Here is a 17932-nt window from a genome sequence, read left to right on the forward strand (position 1 = left end):
CATAGTTTCGAAACTGTGAACTTTTAACATCACCAACACTAAGTGCTGTTTCTAAAGCTGGATTTTTCAAAATTTGGGGTTGCACAAGAACACAACCATTGCGCTATGTAAGAACTACCTGTATTTGTGTAACAAAGTTACTTTTCCAAATTGGCATCCCAGTGTGAATTCATGCAATTGATAAAGTACAACTGGCAATCACAAGCACACTCATTTCCAGATATTTTCATGACAAGGTGATTGTAGGCACATATCCTGCAATTTTGCAACATGGGAGAAAGGCATAACAGAAGCTTATCAAACCTGGAAATCTATCCACCTGGAGCACACTATTAACAAAATCATTTGTAGGAGCTATGATCAGTAGCAAGATAAAATATTAATAGAAGTGAAATTCTGTTTGAGGCTTCCCTTTGGGACACCAACGCAATTCATTATGCAAATGTAATAATGGTTGGATGGAAGTGGAATTGGTAAATGATTTCAAAAGAAAACTCAAGTGAAATAAACATGCAGGGTTCTGGGATTAGTGAGAGCGGAGCTGGTTTTATTTTTCAAGAGAATTAACATGGAGTTGATGCGCTGAATAGATTCTCTCTATTGCTAGGACTCAGATTCTAGGCATCAACATTGTAAATTAGACAACAAGACAAGTGGAGCCATGTTTTGACTCCCTTCTGTTGCTTGGAAGTAGGAGTTTTAACTCATCCAGTTTTCATTTCCTTTTTGGGAAATAATCATAGCTTTTACTCTGCACCGTCCTATTCAACTGAGCTCAGATTGAAAACCAAGCAGCAGGGAATATACCCAAATTCAGCCTACACCATTTGGAAACCAAAAAACAGCAGTTGGCCATTGAGCCCTTTGGAGTTTGCTCACCATATAACACGATCATGGTTGATCATGCAACTCTGTAGCCTTATCTCCACATTCTCCCCTGACCCTAGGCCTTATGAATTATATCTATCCCCTTTTTGAAAACATTCAATGTTTTTGTCTCAAATGCTTTCTGTGGCAGAGAATTCCAGACTCACCACTCACTAGTGAGGACCTTGCTCCTCATCTCAGTTCGAAGTGGCCTGCCCCACATGCTTAGATCTCGACCACTGGTTCTGGATTCCCTGGTCATCAGGAACTGCTTTTGCCCTGTCTAGTCTTGGAATTTTATATAGTTTTCTATGAGGTAATTCCCTCATTCTTCTAAACTCCAGTGAATATAATTTTAAATTGATTTGTGTTAGTTTTGCCTTCTCAGGAATCAGTCTGGTAAACCTTCGTTATACTACCTCCATAGCCAGAACATCCTGTGCCAGATCAAAACTACACACAATACTCCAGGTATGGTCTCACCAAGGTACTGTACAATAGTAGCAAGACCTCCTCATTCATGTACTTGAATTCTCTTACTATAAAAAGGCCAATAAACTCTTTTTTCCTTTTTTATCATCTGCGATATGTGCATTCTTACCTTCAGCAACTGGTGTACAAGGACACCCAGGTCACGTTACACCTCCTCCTTTCCCAATCTATCACTATTCAGAAAATCTGCCTTTTTGTTTTTGCCACCAAAGCGAACAATCTTACATTTAACCACATTATACTGCACCTTCAGTCAACCTGACAATACTTTTCTCCCCCACTTGTGAATGTGGGCACCCATGGCTGGCCAACACTTTTATTGCCGGTCTCCAGTGGCCCTTGAGAAGGTGCTGGTGAGCTGCCTTCTTGAACTGCTGCAGTCCACGTGCTGTAAGTGGATCCACAATGGCCTTAGGGGGGGAATTCCGGGATGTTGACACAGCGACTCTGAAGAAACTGCGATGTATTTCCAAGTCAGGATAGTGAGTGGCTTGGAGGGGAACTTGCAGTTTGTGGTATTTCTATGTATTTGCTGCCCTTGTCCTTCTAGGTGGTCGTAGCCATGAGTTTGGAAGGTGCTAAGGATCTTTGATGAATTTCTGCAGTGCATCTTGTAGATTAGTACGTACTGCTGCTACTGAAGCATCACTGCATCCCCAAAATTCACCCTCCTATCCAGCTCTGTGTCATCTACAAATGTGGAGATATTACATTTTGTTCACAACATATATTTAAATGACAGAACTATGTATAAGCACTGATCCCAACTGTAGCCTCTAAGTCACTGGCTGCCACTCTCTCCATGTCTGTAAACTAGCCCCAAACCCATGCACTTTAATTTTACATTTTCATTGACCGTTAGTGCTCTAAACTCAGTGCCATTGAATGATTACAATATTCAAGAATCTTACCTTCTATAAAGTCAGCAGTCAAATGGTCTACTTCTGCTCCTAATCTATAAATTCGTACGTGAATAAAGATATTCATTTTAGCTCAAACATTAAGTAGTTGACACAGCAGAGAAGCCTTTTTATGTAATTTAATTATTCTGGCCTGGAGGACTCTCCATAACTGAAGTTGGCATTGCAGCTAGAGGAACAAAATCTGCAACCCTCAAAATATCTGCTTAAAATTTAGTCTCTTGAGCAACTCAGATTAACTGATATGATCAGAGGTCAAAGCTGTACATTCCTTTAACTCACTCCTTAAAATGAACCTTTTGATGAAAACTTTTATTCATATGCATCAATATGGGGCAGCATGGTGGCTCAGTGGTTAGCACTGCTGCCTCACAGTACCAGGGCCGCAGGTTCAGTTCCAGACTCGGGCGATTGCCTGTGTGGGGTTTGCACATTCTCCCCATGTCTGAGTGGGTCTCCTCTGGGTGCTCTGTTTTCCTCCCACAGTCCAAAGATGAGCAGGTCTGGTGAATTGGCCATGCTAAATTGCCCATAGTGCTAGGTGCATTAGTTAGAGGGAAATGGGTCTGGGTGGGTTACTCTTCGGAGGGTCGGTGTGGACTGGTTGGGTTGAAGAGCTTGTTTCCACACTGTAAGGAACCTATTCTAATATTTCCATGTGGTTAGGTGTCAAATTTCCATAAACATTTATATAGCACTTAATAAAAATGGGACAGTAGATATTAAAAATGTTAAGCAGGAATAGACTATATTAAAGGTACAATAGATTGTTTGAGTGCCAGCCAAAATTTCTATCATTTCCAGCCAAAATTTCTCAAAGGTTATTTAAACTGCATTGCAATAATCTATTTACTGTCTGCCTCAAAATTACCACATTGCACAAAAGGATCAGAGATCAATAACCATCTTTCTGCTTTTTGAATAAAACTAGTCCTGATTGCATTAAAATGTGCTCTCCTTTAATATCAGGATTAAACAAAACAGGACAGTCATTTCATATAATTTATTATAAAGTAACTTACAATGAGAAAGACCATCAGCACACGGCATATTTTTATACATAGATGACAGACAGTGCTGAGAGTTATAGTAATTACCCAACATAGGCAACTAAGAATTACTGCCAAGTAATTTAACGAATTGGATGAAAATTCTCCAGAATCTCTGCGAAAGTCTTTTTTTCTGAAAAAAAAAACAAAAACAACTATCAATCATACTGAAAATATTTAATAGTAACTAACAATTTCAAGCAGACCTAAAATAAAAGTTGCAGTTCTTAGTGTGGTTGTCTCAGTGGAAGTTACTAGTCTAAACTAAACAAGGTAATTTGCTATTGTCCATAAAGGACCATAAACATTTCTCTCCATTACAGAGAAGGACAACTGGCCACAGACAACTTAGAAAACATCACTGGGTAAGTGTGAGGAAAGGCAAGCCTCCTTGAACTGCTGTAGCTAGAACAAGGTGTGAAGCCATCTTGCATCACATTCAGGTCATCTAGCCAACTGAGCTAACCCACTCAGAGCTGATGGAACACATCTGGAATATTCAAAACAGCAGCTATAGAGATAATGGTTCCACAGGTAGTAACCATCCAAGAATCCTTAGATTCTAGAAAAGACATTGAGGATTGGATATATGCCAACATAACATCTGTATTTAAAAAGAGAATGATACAATTAAAAGGTAACCAAAGCCAAGTCACTAATGTCTGCAATTGGGAAAAAGGATTTAAATGCAGAGCATTTAGAAATACCTAATATGATTAACCAGTCAGCTTGACTGCAGGAAGGGGAAATCATGCCTGATAGGTTTACTAGAAATAGGATAAGTAAAAGAAAAGCAGTGGATACAATATATTTGGCTTTTCACAAGGCATTTGATAAAATACCACGTATTAGGTTACTTCATAAGATTAGATCTTATGGTGCTGGAGATAGTATATTTGCATTGAGGACTGTTTAAGTAATAGGTGACAGAGTTAGGATAAGTGGGCATTTTCAGGATGGCAAATTTGTAACTAGTGGAGTGGCACAGAGATAAGTGCTGGGGTCATAATTGTTTATGTTATATATATTTAAAAAACACATATGTGGAAAGTTTACCCAGTTTACAGATGACCAGAATCGATTGAAGGCAAGCGGTGAGGATAACACCTTGTTAACAGAAGGGTATAGACAAGTTAAGTAAGTGTGCAAAAACTTGACAGATGGAATATAAGGTGGGAAAATGGGAGGTTATACACTTTGGCAGGAAGAATGGAGGAGCTGAATATTACTTAAACGGGGAAAGATTATATAAAGCTACAACACAAGGAGATTTTAGTGCGCTTGTGCATAAAGCTAGCATACAGGTTCCATGGGTACTGGGAAGGCAAATAAAATGGTGGTATTTATTTCAAAAGGAATGGAATATAAAATATGAAAGTCCTGCTAAAACTATACAAGACACTAGTCTGACAACTGGAACATAGGTTTATCCAAGATAAGATAAACTGGTATTGGAGGCAGTCCAGAGGAGATTCATTAGCTAGATCCTGGGTATAGACAGACTGTCTTACGAGAAAAGATTGAGTAGTTTGGGCCTGCATTCAGTGGGGTTTAGGAATAATAGTTGACAGAGAGTTGGGATACGGAGGCATTTTCAGGGTGGCAATCCATAACTAAATGTCATGTTATTCAGTTGTTAATTGTAAAACTGAATTTTTTGTTGAGCACATGTATTAAGGGATACGGGCTAAAGGCAGGTATATGGAGTTAAGCCACAGATCAGCAGTGATCTCATTGAATGGTAGGATCAGCTCGAGGGGCTAAATGGCCTAATCCTGTTCCTATCTTCCAAGGATGACAGCAGACCTTACTAAAGCAAACAAGATTCTTAGGGGATTTGACAAATTAGATGTAGAAAGGTTGTTTTCACTTGGGGGACAGTCAAGGAGCAAAGGGCATAAACTCAGAATAAGGGGTAACCCATTTAAGATGGAGATGAGGAGGAATTTCTTTTCTTAGAGTAGTGAACCTGCGGAATTCTCTCTCACACAGAGAGATGTTCAGGCTAGTTTGTTAGACATGTTCAAAGTGGAGATACATTTTTAATCAGTAAGCAAATTGAGTGTTATGGGAAAAAGGCACAAAAGTAAATTTGAAGATTATCAGATCAACCATGATCTCATTGAATGGTGGGGCAGACTTGATAGACTGAATGGCCTACTTTTGTTCCTATGATCCCTAACAAGTGCAAATTATTCTTAATAATGTTGTATTAAGATTAGAGCCAACTATTCAATGAAGACATGAAGCTTCAAAACATTACCAATATTAAACTACCTCACTTCCCAATTATAATTGTAGTTAAATGCAATTAATGCAATGCCAGGGTGATTTAAGGAGTTCTGTAAAAGGTGCCATTTACTCAATACCATTGATTTCCAAAGACTTTGGAAATTATGCCCATAATGCTTCACTTAAGAACTTCAAAATTTTCACAGGGAAAAAAACATTAATGCATCATATTCAAAAAATACACTTTATTATGAAATGGCTTGGCTGAACAACTAAAGGGGCCTCAAGTGGCACTTCAAGAAGAAAAAAATGATTAGCTTCATATGTATATTAATATTGAAAGCATTTCACCAGGTATTGTAGCCACATATTACTCAAAATATTATTCATTGCTTTCTTGCCATGGCATATTGTTTAACACCAGAAAATAAATAATGTTTTTAATTTCCAACCTTTGCAAAATTTAGCTCTGGAGATAGAAAGTCAGTGGAGCCACCTGCTGGACTGTCTAACTATAGCCACAAGGGGCACTTATCCTCCTCATAATGACATTCCCACAACAATGTTGTGACATTTCTATGGCTCTAATTTAAAAGGAAATTTGGGGCTCAATTTTGTTTTCTATTTTAAAGTGATATTTCTGCTCTTTCTTTTTACTTAAACACAGATTCCTACTGAGATGTGATTTCAGATGTAAATTTAAAAGCAACGTGGGTATGAGAGTAGCTGGGCCATTCAGCTCAGTAAGACACCAGCTAGTACTGGTGCTTTCTAATCAACCTGTTCAGACATGTTATTACGTCTGGTACAGGTAAGACTTCCACTCAGGTTTCCTGGCTCAGAGACAGGGATACTACCACTATGCTACAACAGCCCCACCAGCTAGTATAATACAAATGGCATAATTTGGAAGAGATACACACACTTGTGCCAAAAGTGGAAAAGCGGACTCTCAGATTAGTCAAGGAATACCTTGGCACTAAGATTACTGAAAACATCCCAAATATAACCATCACCATTCCTGGCTATGTCCTGTCCAAAAGACCTAGCAGCAGCTCAGTGGCATATGGTCATTGCATCTGGTCAAACAGGAGCAAGGAATCCTTTTGCAGATTACTCCTTCTTGAACCCTTCCCCAGCTGACACATCAATTCTCCTTCATGTTGAACAAAAGCAACAAGGGTAGCAAGTGCCCAGAATATGCTCTGGGTGGGGATGTCAATCACCCATGGTGAATGAACCAAACAAGATAGAAAATACTTGACCTTATCCTCATCAACAGGCTTGTTGCAGAAACAGCTGTCCATGACAGTATCTGTAGAAGTGACAACTGCACAGACCTTGTGGAGATGAAGAGCCGTCTTCACATAAAGGATCCCATCGTGTTGTGCTGCACTATCAACATACTAAATGGTATAGAGAGAATACTCTCCACTGTGTTCTGTGGCATTTCTGGACTGCTAACTCAGATAGATTTTAAATAAACCAAGCAACTCAAGGCTGGGCAGCCATGAGGCACTTTGGGACATCAGTAGCAGAGGAATTGTAGTTAAGCACAATGTGCAATCTCACAGCTTGGCATCTCCCCACTCTACAGTTACCATCAAGCCAGGGGATCAAGACTGGTTCAACAAACAGGACCGGAAGGTATGCCATGTGCAGCACCAGACATACCAAATGAGGTGTCAACTTGATGAAGCTAAAAAATGGGACTACTTGCACATCAAATGGTATAAATCACAAATAATGGATAGAACTAAGTGATTCCACAAACAATGAGTCAGATCTAAGTCTGCAGATCCAACAAAGAACTGGAGTGGATAATTAAACAGGGCGGCACAGTGGCTAGCACTGCTGCCTCACAGCGCCAGGGACCCGGGTTCAATTCCCGCCTCGGACAACTGTCTGTGTGGAGTTTGCACATTCTCCCAGTGTTTGCGTGGGTTTCCTCCGGGTGCTCTGGTTTCCTCCCATAGTCCAAAGATATGCAGGTTAGGTGAATTGGCTATGCTAAATTGCTCATAGTGTTAGGTGTAGGGGAATGGGTCTGGGTGGGTTGCTCTTCAGAGGGTCGGTGTGGACTTGTTGGACCAAAGGGCCTGTTTCCAAACTGTAGGGAATCTAATCTGCAGGAAATCTAATCTAAACAACTCCCTGGAGGAATCGGCTCCACAAATATCCTCACCCTCAATAAATATCCTCACCCACCATCAGTGCAAGGCTAAAGCATTCTCAATATTCTTCAGCCAGAAATGGTGAGTGGGTGATCCACCACTACTTCTAGAGATTTCCTGTACCACAGTTTCCAATCTTTAGCCAATTTGATTCTCTCATGTAATATCACAAAACAGCTGAAGGCACTAGTTGATTCAAAGGCTGTGGGCCTTAACAATTTTCTGCAGTAGCAGTGAAGCTTTGTGCTCCTGCATGTGCTTCAATCCCTAACCAAGCTGTTCCAATACAGCTGCAACATTGGTATCTACCCAACACTGAGGATAAGTGCCCCTGTCCAACCTACTCTCGATCATCAGTAAAGTGATGGAAAGCGTTATCAACAATGCTATCGACTAGCACTTACTTAGCTGAAACCACTGACGCTCAAATTCTGCTCTGTCAGTATTCAGCTCCTAACTCACATCAGCTTTAGATCAAATGTGAACAAAGGAGCTGGACTCCTGAAGAGGCAGGGGGATGAGACTTCAAGGCAGCACTTGGCTAATGTAGCAAAATGCAGCCATAGCAAAACTAGAGTATGGAATCAGGAAGAAAACTCTCAGCAAGTTCGAATTTTATCACAGGAGAAGAACCTTATGGTTATTGGAGGTTAATTTTCTCAGCTCCAGGACATCAATGTAAGAGTTTCACAGGGTAATGTCCTAGATCTGAGCACTTTCAGCTCCTTTATCAATATTACTTCAGGTCATCATGTCAGAAATGGGGTTGCTTCCTGATGATGGCACAACATTCAGCATGTTTTGTGACTCCCCAGATACTGTAGTAGTCCATGTCCATATGCAGCAAGACCTGGTTTCAAAGTTTGGGAGAAGATTTGTAGCTCGGGTGCTCGTTTTTGTGGTTCTGTTTGCCGAGCTGTGAATTTGTGTTGCAGAGGTTTCATCCCCTGTCTAGGTGACATCCTCAGTGCTTGGGAGCCTCCTGTGAAGTGCTTCTGTGATGTTTCCTCCGGCATTTATAGTGGTTTGTACCTGCCACTTCCGATTGTCAGTTCCAGCTGTCCGCTGCAATGGCCGGTATATCGGGTCCAGGTCAATATGCTTATTGATTGAATCTGTGGATGAGTGCCATGCCTCAATGACTCAATATACCGACCACTGCAGCGGAACTGACAACCGGAAGCGGCAGATACAAACCACTACAAATGCCAGAGGAAAGATCATAGAATCGCTTCACAGGAGGGTTGCAAGCACTGAAGATGTCACCGAGACAGGGAACAAAACGTCTGCAACACAAATTCCCAGCTCGGCGAACAGAACCACAACAAATTCTATATCCCCTCATTCTCTTAAATTTGGAGAGAAAAATTCAGCAAGATTTTCCAACTTGATCTAACTTACTACAACCAACAAATAAGCCATGCTACTGATCATCACCCAATGTTACAATCTCTATAAAGACTGTTAACATGGCAAGAGAAATTTGAATAACCAATGATTAACTGAACAAACTATATAACGGTTCATATTTTTAAACAGAAAGAGATTGAATAAACTGTCTTTTAAAAAACGCAAGCACTGCCAACTTAATACAATAACTAGTGAAGAGATAGAGTTTAAATTCAGCTCCTGCTTAACTTCCTAATTCAGTTCAAAAGGACCCTTAAACATTATGAGATCATGAAGGTTCATTCAATTCTCTTTTTGGAACCAATCCTGCGAACCTATCACCTAGAAGGAAATGAACAGCAGATACAAGGGAACAAGTTGTTCTTCTCAGACATCATCTTGACTTTGAATTATATTGCTGTTCCTTAACTGTCACTGGGTCAAAATCCTGAGACTCTCTTCCAAACAGCATTGCAAATGTATCCACACCCTAAGGACTCCAGCATTTCCAGAAGGGAGTGTTTGAGTAATTAGTGAGGGGAGATAATAGCCAGTAACACTCACTTCTTTTGAACAAGTGAAAAAGAAAGCCCAGTTCATTTTTATTTCTCCACAGTGTTTCAGACATTTTCAAAGGCACACAGATTAAGACACATCCTTCCATTAGCTTTTGCTGAAAGAATCAGAATTTTCCAGAACAAAGGAGACTATTACGTCAGTATCAGCGCCTGAAAGACGTACCCAGCTCGTCCCATTCTCCAGCCCTATCTCTGCAGCCCTCTAAATTAATCACTTTCTTGTGAAACCTTATATGAAATCAGTCTCCACCACACTCAGTCAGTGCATTCCAAACCCTAACAACTTGGACAGCATAGTGGCTCAGTAGTTAGAACTGCTGCCTCACAGCACCAGGACCAAGGTTCGATTCCAGCCTTATGGAGTTCACACATTCTCCCCATGTCAGCATGGGTTTTCTTCAGGTGCTTCGGTTTCCTTCCACAGTCCAAAGATGTGGAGGTTAAGTGGACTGGTTATGTTAAATTGCCCATAGTGTCGGATGTGCAGGCTAGGTGGATTAGCCATGGGAAATAAGGGTTACAGGGATAGGTTAAGGGTGTGGGTCTGGGTGGGATGCTCTTCAGAGGGTCAGTGTCAACTTGATAGGCTGAATAGCCTGCTTCAACACTGTAGGGATTCTATGAATCTATTCTCCAAATAAAGATGTTTCTTCTCATCTCACTCCTAGCTCTCTTGCTGACAATCTTGATATTGTGATCCCCTAGTTGACATACAAATAGTTTAAACAGAATGTCTTTGTTTACCCTGTCAAAATTATTCACAATTTTGAACACAGCAATAAAGATCCTCCTAGTTTCCTTCAACACTTGACAATTGTGGAATTTGAAGCTCAAGCTTATGCTTATTAGATTGCCTTCTCCCAGTCTGTTCCCAAAACTCCTGTACAGTTTTTGGCCTCATGGGTGCTTTACAAACACTGGCCAACTCTATTTCTCTGTTCAACACCACAGATTTATTTCCCTAGCTCCAAGATGGGAAAATCTTCCAGCATTTTATTCCTTCACGTGTGTCTCCAAACTGAAAATGAGCACTAACCTGAATTCCACACAGTGTACAATAAAGTTATTATTTTTTCTGCTTGTTCTGCTAGCCTAGTAACATTTACGTCTTTGCTCCCTTAACTCTCAGAGAGCTGTACTCTACACAAGACCAAAGATGCAACTGCCACCATTCTGTGACATTGCTGCATTTATAGGAAGTTCTGTAACTTGATTCTTAATGATTTGACTAAGGAAATATCTTAGTCCTGCTTAATTAGTTATCTCTGATGCAACTGCTTTTCATCTTAGAAACAAAAGGTGTTGCTTTCTGAACAGCATTTTACATTCTTGTTAAGAGTACATATCTATGGGTTTCAAGGGACTTATAGCCTTTTCACTGTGAACATAGCAACAGAGAATAGTCCCTTTGATTCTTACTAATTATCAACAGTTTTTACAGCCAAAGTTCACATGATCCCTCGCATTTAATGTAAGTAAAAAACTGTTCTTTGCTCCTCAGAGGATTGAGAGATTTTTGGAACTCCCTGCAATAGAGGTAGGTTGATATTCGCTAAGCAAGGGAATCAAAAGTTATCAGGGGTAGGTGGGGATGTGGAATTTGAAATTCTAACTGATCAACTGCTCTTATTGAATCATAGAACAGGACAAAGAGGCAAACTTCTAATCCTAGTTTCTACATTCATAAAAATGCAGCCCCAAAATGTATCTATATAAACTTCACTACTGAAACACCAGTAACTTATACCGGAAATTTGTTAACAGTTTTAGAAAGCAGACTGGCCTTATTTTGAATATAATTAATCTGCTGGTTTTTCCTATCAAAATTATTTTTCCTTTCATTATAAATGCTTTTGGAGAGATGGTTAGTCCATCACCTGTCTAAAGAATAAACACCCTTTTACACACTATATACATTTTTTCTTTCTCTTTAAATTTGTACTCAGCAAATTACATACCTTTTTCAGGAAAGTCATCTGGGTGTTGCCGAATATATTCCATCATCTCACGGTCAAATTTAGCAGTCTTATAATTTTCTATCTTGGTGACATAATAACCAAGAAACCATCCAACAGTGACATAGAGAAGCTGCCGGTGCAAACCTGCAAGCAAAGAAAGAGTATACACTCATCATCTAATACTCAATAATAGTAACAAAGCCTGAATGCAGCAACACCAGGTCTCTAACTGACCTGTGCCTATTACATAAATAATAGATTCTGTGGTACAGCTCTGCCAAATATAACAACTCATAGAAGATTGGCACAGAAGAGTGATATGAACACACCATGAATGTATCATTTCATGTGCAAACCTTAGTCTGACACCTGAAGTTTAGTTGAGAGTTTAGTCAAGCTTCATGATTAGCAGTTTCAGCAAAATTTGCCATTCAAACTTTGTTTTTTTTAATTCTTACATGGGATATGAACATCATTAGTTAGGCAAGTATTTGTTGTCCATCCCAATTGCCATGGAGGTGATGGTGAACTGCCTTCTTGAACCAGAACATTTTATGTGGCAAAGATACATCATTGTGCCATTAGGAAAGGAATTCTGGGATTTCCACCCAACAACACTGAAGGAACAGCAATCTAAATACAAGTCAAGATGGTGTGTGATTTGAAGGAGAACTTACAGGTGGCAATATTCCCATGCTGCCCTTGCTAATTTTGCAAAACCCGTGGCTTCTAACAAGATATTAATGAAGTCAGGAGCTGAGTGGCCCTCGTTGATCCCAAACTGAATGCAAGTGAGGTTATTGCCAATTGCTTCTTGGTGGCATTATCTAAGACACCTTCCATCACTTTGTTGATGGTGGAGAATAGATTGTTAAGGTGGTAATTAGCTTGGTTGGATTTGCCCGGCTTTTTTGTAGTCAGGGCGTGCCTTGCAATTTTCCATATTATTAACATAGCTCTACTCGAACAGATGGAGCACAAATCTGAAACAGTCCAGATGACTGAGTTTGAGAATTTGGAAGGTGTTGTCGGAGACCTTTCATGTGTTACTGCAGATGCATCTTGTAGATGCTGCCATAGCACATCTATGATGAAGGGAAAGGATATTATTGATAGCTGATAGAGCATCAATCAAGCAGGAAGCTTTGTGCTGGATGGTGTCAATTCTTGAAGGTAATTGCAGTTGCACTCATCCACGCAAAAGAGAGTATTCCATCACACGCCTCACTTGCACTTTGGTGGACAAGCAAATTCAGGAAGAATCTTATTCACCATAAACTTCCCACCATCTGATCATCTCTAGTAGTCAGAGTATTTATATAGCAGGTCTAGCTGAGTTTCTGGCTGGTAGTAAACCCAGAATATTGGTAGTGGTGATTCAGCAACAATGAAGCCAAGCATCAATTTCTTATTGGAGATGGTCACAGTCACGTGGATGATACTTGTGTTAGTAAATATTATAAAATGCAGCCTTGATATCAAGCTCACCTCTGGAATTCAGCCCCTATGTTTAGACCTAGGCTGTATTGAGGCCAAGAATTGAATGGCCTAGAATGACCATTGTCAATGAGTAGATAACTGCTGAGCAAGAGCAGTGCTACTTGATTGCACACTCAATGACAACTTGCATCATTTTGATTATGTTTGATATCCATGAAATCATTTAACTCTATTGCATGCTGCTTCTGCTGTTTAGTCTTGTGCTGCAGCATCACTAAATTGACACTAAGTTTTGGTATTCCAAATAGTGCTCCTAGCATGTTCTCCTTCACTGTTCATTAAACTACAACTTAAGCAGTCCTGGTAGGGTAGGCTACAGTTTAGCCCACAAATCCCATGGATGCCCAGTTTAATTGTCATGGTTGCAATTACTGAAATTGTATTTTGAGAGATGTTATTACACACTTCGACAGCAGACTTCCTGGTTCAGAGGTAGGAACACTTTATAGCCTAGGTTTACCAATTGTATTTAAATCCCACCAGTTGCAATGGTGGGAATGGAACCTATGCCCTAAAAAGGATTAGCCTGCAACTCTGAATTATTTGTCCAGTGATGTTATACCTCACAACCATATAAACCAAACGGTTAAGACACATATAATCGCTAAGGTTATTGCCAGACGAAAGTGGCAGATGCTGATGCGAATTGCAGGATTAATTTTTGAAGTAATTATTGCCCATGTGGACAACAACAAACCAACTCCCACTTCCATTCCCTTCGCAGACAATGACGAAAGAAAAATGCACAAAAACGTGATGGGACTTCTCGCCGATAATGATGTTTTTGTTATGTCCGCCCTCTCTGTCTCTGAAGGACTCGGGCCTACAGCCTCGGGCTTTGCCTAACCTTCACTCACCAGCTTTGAGCGGCGGCCGCTGGAACAGGCCGTTCTGCAGCACCGCCGTCGTCCAGCCGATGAACCCCAGCCACACGCTGTTCCTGTTGACGATCCCCGGGGGCGGCAAGACCTTCGCCTCGACCGGCAGGAGCCCCATTTCCAGCGGTCACCGTGTACCCGACCCGGACGACAATTCAAAGGGCAACAGAGACGGTTCAGCTTCCTTCACAGCTCCGGGTAGACACCCGCACCCGGTAACAACTGTTCCGCCTCACTCACTTGTCGTCAAGGCATCAGTTTATTGTCATGTTCCAAACACACACGATGCCTGTTTTAACTATAAACTCCCAACTCAGAAAACAAATTCACTGATCAGGTAACTTTCCAGTTAAATATTGATTAAGAATCATATTGCAATAAGCTTTAAGGATGTCATTTAAGCAAGATTGTCGCAAGGAAATAAGTGTTCATAAGAGGCAGGTACTTTTGGATTGTCAGAACCTCTGAAACTAGAACAAGAAGAATAGATAAAATTCTTCAATTTACAGTTGAAATTGTTATTTTAAATATATTTTAACTGGTACATTATTTCACTGAGAAGGAAGGGTAATTTAAAGAAAACTTGGACATTTTACTTTTTCTTCCATGACTAAAAGTAAATGTATTGGGTTCTGAGTAATTAATGATAAAACGTATGTAGCGACACTGGGTTAACCCTCGCTAATTTAAACCAGTAACACAGAAAAGATTTACCCCATGCTTTAATCTGAAAATTCGAGAGGTGAAGAACTATCCCAAAAGTAACTATTTAAAATAAAAATTAACAAGGTAAAAACAATGCAGATGCTGGAAACCAGATTCTGGATTAGTGGTGCTGGAAGAGCACAGCAACAACTTTACTTTTTAAAGTCTAAGAAAATATTAACTAACAACTATTTACAATTCGTTTATCTAAACTTATCTATTACCTTCCCCTCTACAATACTGGTCTGATAAAATCTCCAATTAAGATTTACTGAAAAATTCAAATTTCAAAACCAGCCAGCTGTCGAATCTTCTCTTTGCATCTTCCTTTGTAGATTTACTCTCCAGGTCAGTTTGATTTTTTTCTCTGTGTCTAGACAGTATCTCTGAGTTCTTACTAGCAGCCTCCATGTGTTGGTTTTTTGGCAGTTTTCGCTCGACTATTCAATTTTTCCCAGTTTTATATCCTAAAACATCAGATCGTTTCATTGGTTTTAATATTGTCAAAATACCAAATTCAAACTTGATTGGAGTTTGGTACCTCGGGGCTGTTGGCTACCTATATGATAGACACATTCCAGCAATTGGTCCATAGCTTTGAATGTTATAACTTTTCAAGTGCTCATCCAAATACTTTTTAAAGGTTGTGAGTTTTCCCAGTTTATCTACACTCCTAGGCAGTATATTTCAAACTCTCACCACCCTCTTGTTGAAAGATAATTTCCTTAAATCCCCTCTAAACCTCCTGTCCTTCTGGATGTATGTTTGCTCACTGAGCCTCAACCTGAGCTACAAATCTTCTCAAAACTCCTGTCCTTCTCATTAAACTTCTTGTTATTGACCTTCAAATAGGGGAAACAGCTGCTTCCTACCCATGTTCATGCCCTCCATAATCTTACACACTTCAATCAGCTTCCCCCTCAGCCTACTCTACTGTGAAGAAAATGACAAGCTTATTCAGCCTCTCCTCATAGCTAAAGCAGTCACTTCCAGGCAACATTCTGGTGAATCGTTTCTGCAGCTTCTTCAGTGCAATCACATCCTTCCTTTAGTATGGTGGCCACAACTGAACACAGCTGTGGCCTAACCAAAGTTACATAGAGCTTCAACATAACCTTCCTGCTCTTATAATCTATGCCAATGACTGATCAAGGCAAATATCCATATGCCTTCTTAACAATCATATTAATCTGTCCCAAATTATTTCAAGGATCTGTTGACAAGCACTTCAAGATCCCTCTGTTCCACTGAGTTTCCTAGTGACCTGCCATTTATTGAGTAATCTCGTATCTTGTTATATCTTCTGAAGTGCATCACCTTATTTTTGAGGGTTAAGTTCCATCTGCCCATCTAACCAACCCATCTATATTTTCCTGTCAATCAAGATATTCTTCCTCATTACCAGATACCTGACAAATCTTTGTGTCATCCACCAATTTATTTTTTATACCTCTACATTCTCTTCCATATCAGGAGGTGAGGGACCTAGAACTGACCCCAGTGGAACGTCACTGGACACGGACTTCCAGCCACATAAACAGCCTTCTACTATCATCCTGTCTCTTACCAGTAAGATATTTTGAATCTATCTGGTCAAGTAACCGTGAATCCTAATTGCTTTTACCCTTTTCATCAGTCTCCCAACTGAGACCTTATTAAAAGGTTTTGCTGAAATCCAAATATACTGCATCAACTGTGCTGTCCTCATCTATACACCTGATCACCAAAACAAAAGTTCAATCAGGTTTGTTAGGCATGACCTTCTATGCTGCCCACCCTGTTCAAACCTTGCCACTTCAAATGGAGATTAATTCTGTTCTTCAAAAGTTTCCCCACCACTGAAGTGAGCCTCACTGGACTGTAATTCCCTGGTTTATCCCTACCATCCTTCTTGAAAAGTGGGACCACTTTCTGTAGCCAGAGAGGAATTAAAATTTTGGATTAGAGCACCTGTAATTTTCCCTCGGTCTCTGGTTATCCTCTTCCCCTCCATACACTTGTAGAATATCTAGTGATTCTCCTTAATTTTCCCCACCAGAGTTTTTTCAAGCCCCCTCTTTGCTCTCCTAATTGATTTAAAGCTCCCCCCTGCACTTTCTATACTTAGGACTGCTGTTGATTTGTTCCCTTTGTACCTCCTAAAAGCCTCTCTTCAACTCCTTATACAGTCCAGAATATTCCAAGATATCCAGAGCTCTTAAGCTTGTGGCTCCTTCATGTAACCCCAAGGGGAACATATGGGGCCTATACTCTTCCCCCTTTTCTTTTGAACACTGAGTGAGCAAGAGCAATACTTGTTATAACATAGGGTGTTGCTACAAAGTAGGATTTGCAATTTGTTTCAGGGCATCTAATGTACAGACATCACAATGCAACAGTCTTAAGAGAAATGATTAAGGGCTCAGTGACAGGGATGCTGAAAAACAGAATATAGTATTATAAAAATATCTATTCAAACTAGTGATGAGTTTACCATTATATTTCTTACATGTACCTTAAAGAAGTGGATTGGGGCAGTAGAAAGCTCCCAGGAGTAAGTGAGTACTGCAGATGCTGGAGATCAGAGTCCAAAAGTGTGGTGCTGAAAAAGCACAGTCGGTCAGGCAACATCAAAAGGAGCAGGAGAGTCGCATTTCAGGCATAAGCCCTTTATCATTCCTGATGATGGGCTTATGCCCGAAACATCGACGCTCCTGCTCTTTGAATGCTGCCTGACCTGCAGTGCTTTTCCAACAAATCACTGCTCCCTTCTATCCTGTATCATTTCATGATATCGATATGGGTTATGTTTTTGAAGTTTTTGTCAGTGTTGTTCCTCCACAGTGTTGATGGTTAAGTACTTGGCACTGGCGTTATCTTGTACAAGATGTTCATATTCTGATACAAATATAGCATGGAACTGCCACTTGTCAGCTCAAATTTGGAGGTTGTTCAGATCCAATTGTAGGCTAACATTGGCTACTTCATTATTAAAGGAATTGTGAATGGAACTCACAGTCAACAGCAATTTGAACAAGTCCCAAGTTTATGATGGAGGAGAGATCACTCATGAAACAAGTGCAGACAATTAACTGGAGGAAATCAAAGGTGTACATGCTAATATTGATTACACTTTAAAAATACTTAGTCAATTGTTAAGCACTGTAAGACCTCCTGCAGTTATGCTTAGGGCTATATAAAAGCAATGTTA

General features: G+C 40.1%; 1 protein-coding gene and 1 long non-coding RNA gene across 3 annotated transcripts in view; one reads left to right on the top strand and one right to left on the bottom strand.

The window, feature by feature from the left end:
* Window positions 1-3267: 3267 nt before the first annotated feature.
* On the bottom strand, window positions 3268-14199 carry ndufc2 (NADH:ubiquinone oxidoreductase subunit C2). Its single transcript, XM_043692218.2, has 3 exons — window positions 14017-14199; window positions 11660-11803; window positions 3268-3461 (listed from the first exon to the last, which is right to left on the bottom strand). Exons 1-3 carry the CDS (start codon window positions 14153-14155, stop codon window positions 3412-3414), a joined length of 333 nt encoding a protein of 110 aa, XP_043548153.1. The 5' UTR covers window positions 14156-14199; the 3' UTR covers window positions 3268-3411.
* LOC122550865 (uncharacterized) overlaps window positions 14193-17932 on the top strand; it is a 36449-nt gene continuing 32709 nt past the window's right edge. The window contains exon 1 of one of the 2 annotated variants that reach the window (XR_015757476.1): window positions 14193-14374. This is a non-coding gene — a long non-coding RNA (uncharacterized LOC122550865). The remainder of the gene's footprint in view (window positions 14375-17932) is intronic. The other variant, XR_015757477.1, reaches the window with a different exon arrangement.

The sequence above is a fragment of the Chiloscyllium plagiosum genome, unplaced genomic scaffold, assembly GCF_037043375.1.
Source record: "Chiloscyllium plagiosum isolate Xiang-an unplaced genomic scaffold, Cpla_swu_hap1 HiC_scaffold_6, whole genome shotgun sequence".
Classification (NCBI taxonomy): domain Eukaryota; kingdom Metazoa; phylum Chordata; class Chondrichthyes; order Orectolobiformes; family Hemiscylliidae; genus Chiloscyllium; species Chiloscyllium plagiosum.